Genomic DNA, 10,000 nt, shown 5'->3' on the forward strand with positions numbered 1-10,000 from the left:
TGGGGACAATTGAAGAGGATGGAGTGGATCTCCACTCTCTAATGTACTTTCTCTCTTTCTTCACACTCACACATGCGATGGGGTAGGGACATCCAGGGCTAACTCTACCTCTCCTTTAAAATATAATCATATAAATAAGGATGAGTTAGGGTTTCAGGATTGCACCCAGTAGAGTCCACCTTATAGACTTCGGTGTAATCGACTGTGAATAAAGCTCATTAATCTGCATTATCCATGCATATACTCATGATTCAATCCCTCCACTGCCATGACGTATCCACTACCATGATCACGTATCTACTAATGATCGTATCACATGCCAATTAAAAGTGTATCATTAAATCTAGGCCATCCAGGTTATCATCATGTGCATTCAAAATAGTTTTAACAGTTGAAAAAAAAAAAAAACCCTTCAATGATTATACTTTTGAAAATCTGATTAAACAATCAAAATGTTGGGCCTAGTAGAAAAATCACTTGATAAGTCTCTGATCTATACTGATCAAAGGCATAAACATGTTCTTAGGAAAACCAGTGGATCCCTTATTGGTCCATGCAAGAATCAACGATTCTTTATGAAAGCAACTAGCTACATCCACTTTATTAGTCCCTACATAGATGTAAGGCCCCGGTTTTCAGAACCCGAGTATACAACTCGTTCCCTGAAAACCTGGGTGTTAATGATCAAATCAGTGACAATAATAGTAAAATCAAGGTGCGATAGCGAAACTAAGCATGGATAAAGCCATGAAACCAAATAGTAATTTCTTGGTCCACTTAGCTGGGGACTCATATACAAAACCAATAAGTTCAATTGTGCCAAATAAAATCCACTACAATAACTATTGATTTAATCCAAAATATTATGCCGCCTCCTGATGCGGCTCCTCCTTGTAGAACTCTTCCTCCACTACGGCTACATCAACTCCGGAATCCTTGTCATAGTCGTCCCACCCACACCTCCATTCTCTATATGGTTGAACATTAGATGAATGATTGGCCAACTTAGTGTGAATTCCTCTAAGGATTACACATCATCGCCTTAGATAAGTATAACGTGAAAAGCAACAAGGCATACAAAACATAATAAGATGTAGTCTTATTATATGCATGGATGCGTGAATGCATCATTTATCTGAAGATGCTCATCCAGTCGAACTTGGGCTCGTCACCTATGCAAAAAAGGCTGGTCATCAGCGCAGCACATCACGTGCGTACATCATGTACCGTATAATGACCAAGTCATCATACATCACGTACGTAGATCGATAGTTGGTGGTATTGCAGCCAGCGAAATGATACCCCAATAAACCTAAGGGCATGTATTATAACATCCAGAAATAGCCACCCGTCATCACAAATATGTCATGTATGCATGATTAGCTTGGCCATTATTAGTCCAATTATAATCAGTCTGTTTAATGAAGCCCAGGGTCACTAAGGGGGGCTCATCACCCAGCGTAGGCCGACAGTTCTGGTATAGTGTCTCATACCACCATCCCCGGCCTATGAGTCTACCGCCTTAAGGTGTTGATAGAACCCGTCAATATGTGGCCAATCAATTCTCAATATATGAGGCACCTACCATCGTATATTGAGTAGGAATGAAATGTCGAAGATACTAAATTACACGAACAAAATGAGTCGGTATGTATGCTACAAATACGAATAAGCAACAGTGATAAAAACGTTAAATGGCTCATCCCATTGTCAAGTAGGTGGAATCACCCCATAGATGGTAAATCCCATGAATAATTTGTTATTCACACCCCAAGTATAGGGCTGCAATGTAGTAATAATCTCGGTAAGACCGAGGTCGAATCTACAAGGACTGAACTTTGTACGTAATTGTTCACACCCCAAGTGCAGGGTTGTAATGTAGTAATAAACTCAGTAAGACCGAGGTCGAATCCATAGGGACTGATACCTATACGTTATCTGAAACCAAGTAGAACTAGAACTAGACTAAGATGTGATCTAAACCAAGTAGAATTTAAGAAATAATTGTGGAACAATTATCTAAAATTTTAAGGAATTCAAAGGAAGGAAACTAGGGTTTCAGAGGATCCACTTGTAGAGATCAGGGAGATCTTATGCCTGCATCAAGGATTATGGAATTCAAACTGAACTTACTTGATTTGGTTTTTAAGAGATGAAAGGTATATGAATTAGAATGGATTCCATCACCAAACCATGCCCAGGAGACAAAGTAAACAACAGAATTAAACTAATTACCAACCAACCAACAATGTATGAAGATCAGGAAGGGTACTGTCATCCTACCATGCCTATAGAACAAAGACGAATAACAGAGCTTCCTGACTTCATAAATAAATAAAAAAAGGAAGAAGAAATATTTAAAGCCATTGCAAACCCATTGTAATTTCAGTCACAACAGACCATTAAAGACTGAAAAGAATATTCCTTTAATAATCAACTTAAAACCAAGTTCAGTTCAGAAATTTTAACTTAAACGCATGAAACAGTATCTCCCATCTCACTACAGGCTTCACCTCTTAGCCCTAGCTAAGAGGTTTAGCCACACATGATTGGCCTAAACCCAAAGCAAATAGAAAGAAAAAGAAAACGAAAAATAAAAGAAAAATAAGAAAAACTTCTTATCTTTTCTCTCCCATCTTCTCTCTCTGTATTCTTTTCTTCCGTCCTCCACACACTGCCAGCAGCTTGAATCCCTCCAGCCACGTCCAGCAGCTCTCTCTCCAAAACCGAGCTCTGCCTCTGTTCACGGCGTTCACGGCTTAAATCCCTTTCAATCCCTCCTTCAATCTCCGTTTTTCTTCTCTTGCCTTGCTCCTCACGTCCCAGCCGTGGATACCCTTCTCTCTCTTTTCTTTTTCCTCATATAGAGCCAGGAGGCCGGTGCGGAAGGCTGGAGTCCACGGACGAGTCAGCTGCGGAAGCTTTCTTTACGCACAGCAGCTAAATTCGGAGCCTTCCACTCTTCTTCTTCTTTGCTTTCCTTCCAAAAGGACAACGTCCCCTGGGAGATTTTTGGCAGATCTACATGATGAACGGCTCAGATCAGCCGTCCGATCGCCCCCACGAGCGCACAACTCGTCGTGAAAACCGGACGGCGTCCGATCGCGAAACAGAGTGCGTTACGCACTTGCGCTGGCTGATGGTGGGGCCCACATAGCTTTCGTTTTGGGAAATCCACGCCGTCCACTGGTTTCCCCTCGAAATTTCAGTCAGGAAGGTATATTTTTGGAGTGAAATCAAAGGGGTACACAAGATCTTCTACTCCGCCGTTCATCATGCCTTTAACGGTTAAGATTCTGCTATATTTTACATGGTCTCAAAAGGCCGCCTTGGTGAGGTAAATACCCCACTTACGTACATAATGGACGGTCCCGATTGATGCTATGCATGATGTGTGGGGCCCACAAACAGAACCGACGGTTGGCAGCGTTACGCTGTTGCGTAATTTGAAAATTTTGAGTTTGAGTCGGTCAGCGCCTGCTGACCGACTTTGAGTGCACGGGTGCACGGCTGGTGCACGTGATGTTATGCACATTCATCACAGGCGGGGCCCCACAGAGATGTTAATGAGAAATCCATTCCATCCATCAGCTTTTTCACCTCATATAATGGGTTGAGAAAAACTTAAAGCATATCCAGATCTCAAGTGGGCCCAGAATCAACTGTTTATGGGCTGATCTGACCGTTGGGCCACTTCCACAGTGATCCAGGAGCTGAAATTTTACGTGTACGGTTCATTTATGGTCTTCAGGCCACGTATGGAGTTTTGAACCGATCAGATGGTGGGAACCCTATGATCTTGCATTCTGGACACTTTTCAGGTCACTTGAACTTCAATTCCTCGATTTTCTTGGATCCCTGGCGTGCAAATCTATCGATCTTGGTCTCCTAGGGTCCGTCGCTTGCCTTGGTGACTTCAGACTGTTAAATCTATGCTTTTAGCACCCTTTTCCAGTCCAAGCTCGTGAATACGCCCTGCATCACAAACATGATTAAATCAGGCCGTTAAACAATACATGTTTGAAAATCCAGGCAATAACAGGGTCTGATATGCAATATTTGACCCTCAACAGTAATTTGATATTAACTCGAACTAAAACTAGGAGAAGATGTAATCTAAATTAAGAAAATTGAGAGAATAATTGTGGATAGATTAATTAAAAACTAATAAAAATAAAGGTGGGAAACTAAGGTGCTAAGGATTCACGTGTAGCAATTGTGAAGCTACCTTGTTGGCGTGCTGCGCAATAGTCATTTCACCAAACACTCAGCGAGCACCATCAATATAAAAATAACTGAGTCACCTAGCCAACTTGATTCGAATCGATTCGAGTTGAGCTTTGATCTGATTTGAGCCAAGCTCAGGCAAGCTCGACTCCAAAAACTAGCTCAACTCGGTCTAAATCCAATTTCAAGGTGAGTCGAGCTTCTCTGAGTTAACTTTAGCAAGCTGATGGAGCTAACCGGTGATTGAATGCCCACCACTAAAAGCTTCTTTGGGGCTACAAAAAAGTTTTGGATTAAGCTAATATTTCTATTTTCCCTTCATCCAAGTATGTATGACCTAATCAACTGGCTGGATGGCAAATAAACATTATAGTGGGCCTAAGGAAGTTTTTAATGGTGGGCATTGATTTACCACTATTTCCTATGTTGTGGTTTGCCTGAGATTTGGTTCTGCCTCATTCTCATGCCCTAAGCTGAGCTGAAAAAATGGATGGATCGACGTGGATAAAACACATACATCATGGTGGGGTCTATGAAGCTTTTTGAGCACCAGCACCGATGAGTATACCACGTCGGTGCTGCGTAATTAATGGAAACTGATAAATGTCTGGCAAACAATTTCAAATGGAGCCAACCAAGTGTAATGTCTGAATTCCGACTTTTTGAATGATGAACTGTCAGTGAGCTAAATCTATTTTTCTAGAACGATTTTCATTAGTATTCTGTCTTGGGAAATAATTCAGTTTTTCTTCTAGTTATTATTCTTGTTTATGATGCAATTTGTGTTGAATAGGCGATGCAAGTGGCGAGTTCAATTGTTGTCGAAATTGGGAAGTGTGCATGGAATCCTCTTAAGGAATACATGGGCTATCTTATTCATTTTAATGACAACATCAAAGACATGAAATACAGTGTACAAAAGCTGGTGGCAAAGAGAGAGGACATAGATCGACAGATAAGCACGGGCTGCTCCAATGGTGAAGAAGTAACCGAAGAAGTTAGTTTATGGCTAACACAAGCTACTCTCATGGAAGAAGAAGCAGGAACGATAGATCAAAGAGTAACAGAAAATAAAAGATGTCTATTTTGTCCGAATCTGGGCTGGTATCACAGTATAAGCAAGCAAGCGAAACAGACTATGGCGATGATTGCTAAGCACCATGATGAAGGTAATTTCGAGAGAATGACAATGGCACCTCCCACTCCGACAGTCTTAAACCAACCAACTCCATCAGTTGAGGATCTACCATCAGTAGAATCATCCCTTGAAAAAGTCATGAATGCTTTAGCTGATAAAAATATCAAAATAATTGGTGTATGGGGCATGGGTGGCGTTGGTAAAACTACCCTCGTGAAAAATGTGAACAATAGGTTGAAAGAGGCAGAATTCAAGAAAGTTATAATGGTGACCGCTTCTAAGGACGTGGATATCAGAATGGTTCAAGGCGACATTGCAAAGAGATTGGGTTTCAGACTCATGGATGAGACAGTATTGTCACGAGCAAGTGATCTGAGGATTAGGTTGATACAAGAAAAGAAATTTCTCATTATCTTGGATGATTTATGGGAGCAGATTGATTTGGCTGATGTAGGGATTCCCTCTATTAACAGTCTTGAGGGTTGTAAGATCATATTTACAACACGGAGTGAAGATGTCTGTAGAGGAATGGAAAGTCAAGTTAACATTAAAGTACATGTGCTCTCAGATGATGAATCTTGGAAACTATTCAAAGAGAAAGCAGGTGATGTTGTTGATGACCCTTCCTTGCATACAAAGGCAAGAGAGGTTTTCAAGGAATGTGGTGGTCTTCCACTTGCAATTATAACACTTGGAAGGGCACTAAGAGGTGTGAGAAATTCTAACGTGTGGGATAATGCATTGTCACAGCTGAAGAAGTCCGCACCAAGAGATATTAGAGGTATGGAGGATAGGGTGTATCAGTCTATTAAAGTCAGTTATGACCATTTACGACCTGAGCTGAAACCGGGCTTCTTATTCTGCAGCTTATTTCCTGAAGACTATGATATTGATGTAGAGAGGATGATCAGATTGTGGAAGGGTGAAGGCTGTTTGGAAGATGTTGGAAGTTTGGAGGAAACAATAAATAAAGGGCATTCTTGGGTTGAAGAACTCAAATCTTCTTGTTTGTTATTAGAAGGTAGAGGGAAAGGGTATGTGAAGATGCATGACATCGTTAGGGATGTTGCCATTTCGATTTCGTTAAAAGAAGATGAGGGCTGCAAATCTTTGGTGAGAGCTGGAGTTAGACTGAAAGGTTTGCCATTGGAACAAAACTGGGAAGAACAGAAGAGGATCTCTCTCATACGAAGTGGAATTGATAAACTGCCAGAAGGTATGCATTGTCCTAAATTACTTACATTGATGATGCCAGAAAATAAGCAGCTGACTAAAATTCATGGTCGGTTTTTGAAAGCGACAAAAGACCTTAGGGTTTTAGATCTAAGCGGAACGGCTATCAGTAAGTTACCACGCTCGCTATCAAACCTAGTCAATCTAAGGGTTCTTTGCTTGAGAGAGTGCATGTTTGAAGGGAGTTGTCTTTCAGCACTTGGGGGACTAAAGCAGCTTGAATCCCTCGATCTGTCATATAACAAATACTTACAAGAGCTACCATTTGAAATAGGAGAATTGGTTAATCTGCAGAGCTTGGACTTGACTATGACTTTGAGTCTTGTAATCTTTCCAAAGGGTGTTATATCAAAGTTGACTCGCTTGGAAGAATTGAAGATGTGGGACAGCTTCTGCAAGTGGGGAGTTGAAGGAAAAGATGCAAGAAACAACAGCAACAGCACTACTTTGGGTGAGGTGGCATCTTTGAAAGAGTTATCTTATTTAGACCTCCAGATTGTGGATGTGGAACGTTTACCACAACACTATCCTCAGATTAAGCATTGGGCAAAGTTGAAGAAATTTCGTTTCTGTGTATACCAATCAGGGTATGAAGGAATTGCATCCGAGTATGAAACTAAGTTCATCTCCAGTTCCTTGAGATGGATGTTGCTGGGTGGTTGTAGTGCTATCCCTCAGTGGGTTAGAATGCTTTTACCAGAAACTACCAGTTTACGATTATATGATTGTAAAGGTCTAAGGGCACTTGATGGTTGTGGAGGATTCGCAAGTTTGGAAGACCTTAAAATTCAAGAATGTGTTGATATAGAATTTCTTGTCAGTGCAAAGAAGACTCCTGAAAATACATTTCATAATTTACAGATATTAAAGTTAGCAGATCTTCCAAATCTAGAGAAAATCGTTGCTGAGGAAGAAGATGGTTTGCTTTTGGACACATTCTTTCACAATCTTAAGACGCTGGAAGTGTATGTGTGTGGATTAAAGCATCTACTCCCATCTAGTTTATTGCAAGGAATGAAGAATCTAAGCAAAGTCAATGTCCAATTTTGTGAAGGAATGGATCATGTGTTTGTTGGACCACCCATGGAAAAACAACACAATGATATTCTCACCAAACTCATGATCTTGAATCTTCGACATCTAAGAAGCATGAGAAGTATTTGTGAAATGGGGTTAGTGGTAAAGCTTCAAAACCTCACTATTCTGACCCTTGAGGGTTGCCATAGCTTGAAGAAGAGTGTTATGTCGTCGATGCAGATGAAGGGCGGGCTCCCTAATCTTTTCAAGCTCAGCGTGAATAATTGTAAAGGAGTGGAGGAGATTATTTCAGATGTGGTGGATGATGAAGGTCTCCTACCTAAACTGAGTCTTTTAACATTAACCTCCTTACCGAATTTGGAGCGCATATGTGGAGGTGGAGAGGCCACTCACCAGCTAAAACTGGATTGGCATTCGTTGCAAGAAATTCATGTGCTGAAATGTCCCAAGCTTAAGAAGTTGCTGCCACTGCAAGGTGGGACCCACGGTGTGCCCGCTGTGCGAAAGATTACGGGAGAAAGGGAGTGGTGGAGGGGATTGGAATGGGATGGAGACGACACCATCATAACCCATTTCTATCTCTTGTTTACACCGGTATCATATCATAATATAGCATATATAATGTATTTTCTTTTGGGGAAATGGTACGATGAGGTCGACCTCATGGGAATTTTCTTCTGGGGAAATGGTACTATGAGGTGGACCTCATGGGAACTTCCCATCGGGTTGACCTGTGTGGGCTCCACCGTGATGTATGTCGAAAATTAACTCCATCAGTCAGATACATCATTTCATGGTAAACTACGAATTTAAAAATCAAGTCAATCCATGACTTGGATAGGCCACACCACGCATAGCAGTTAATAAGAATCATCCTCCCATTAAAACATTCATAATTATTTATGTTTTTCAACTGCATTCAAAACTCATGTGGGCCCCGCCAACTAATTTTATATATTTTAGGCATATATTAATATGGTTTTAAATGGTATGGCTCACCTGAGCTTCATATACAACTGATTCTTAAAATATTTCTCATAATCTAAAGGGGACCTACAAATTCTCGGTGTTGAGCTTCGACATACATGACAATGGGGCACCAAAGATCGACCTCATGGAAAGTTCCCATGAGGTCGACCTTATAATACCATCTCCCTTTCTTTTTTGGGTTGCTAACTGCGCAAGCGTGTGGAGCCGTACATATCATACTGCAAGTATAAAGCACGTGTCTGGGATCTGAGCTTTCTATATCGTTAGGAATAATGTTATATCTTACCAAAACATCAGACAATCTCACTCTTCAGGTTTGCCTCTATTGTACGGAGTAAATTGATTGTTATCTTTTTCTGTCCGCTCATTTGTTTTGATTTCATGTGGCCCACTTGAGGTGTTAAACCACCTGAATTTTATACCACAAAATCTAAACAGTGCAACACACTTAATGGAAAGTTCAGATCTCACATATTTCTCCTATTATGACACATACACCCGCATGTCGATTGTACGGTCCCCACGTGTGTGTGGAATTAGCCGACCTCTTTATTTTTATTATTTATGCTTTCTTTCTTCCTCCACTGCATACTAATTACGAACTCTATTTTCCTGATGCTTCCAGACCTCACACGCACAAAGAAACCCTCATCGCTCACAGAAAGCTGTTATCTGAACTTCCCTTATTACGCGTCACTCGATTTTAGTAAAATATTTGTTTTTGCATTGTGGCCCACCGGAAGAGTGAAATAGCCCGATGCTTTAACCACATGATCTGATCTAATCAATGTCGCAAGTGGCTGGATGGATGTTTATGGCAGGAGATCTACGTACGTGCAAGCTTAGCAAACCTTGCCATCTCAATTTAATTATGTCATTATTATTATTATTATTTGGGTTGGAATAGGATACATATTAGACAGCAGCTAATGTTTGAGTACTGATTTTTTTGCCAGTGGTAGTGGGATTCCTATCATTCACATTCAAAATTTGTATACCATCGAAGGCTATGGTGGATGATACACAGGTGTCAAGAACTACACGTGATACAATTTAAACTTTCTGAATTATGGGTCCCATTTTAGATGGATCATCAATCCAATATTATACTTGTTTGATTATTTAAGGGTCAGATTTGTTCCAAGAAATGGAAGTGCAGTTTACAGTAACCCAAGGGGCCAGTTTTGAATATAGATGCAGAGGGACAGACGGTCATGCAGCAAAATTGAGTCCTAACGTTCAAACACAGTGCAGAGGCGGCGATGGCAACAGTCAAAAATGCGACTTCATGTTGATGCTGAGAAGAGAATCCAAGATGTAGGTAGCATCAGAAGCTCATGGAAACCTCACCACCATGGAAAGTTGCCAACATGA

The 10,000-nt window shown here is 40.9% G+C and overlaps 1 protein-coding gene across 1 annotated transcript; it reads left to right on the plus strand.

Annotated features, from left to right (window-relative positions):
• Positions 1-5,023: 5,023 nt before the first annotated feature.
• Positions 5,024-10,000, plus strand: LOC131224209 (disease resistance protein At4g27190-like). Its single transcript, XM_058219747.1, has 2 exons — positions 5,024-8,230; positions 9,881-10,000. Exons 1-2 carry the CDS (start codon positions 5,024-5,026, stop codon positions 9,998-10,000), a joined length of 3,327 nt encoding a protein of 1,108 aa, XP_058075730.1.

This window comes from Magnolia sinica, chromosome 13, assembly GCF_029962835.1.
Source record: "Magnolia sinica isolate HGM2019 chromosome 13, MsV1, whole genome shotgun sequence".
Lineage (NCBI taxonomy): Eukaryota > Viridiplantae > Streptophyta > Magnoliopsida > Magnoliales > Magnoliaceae > Magnolia > Magnolia sinica.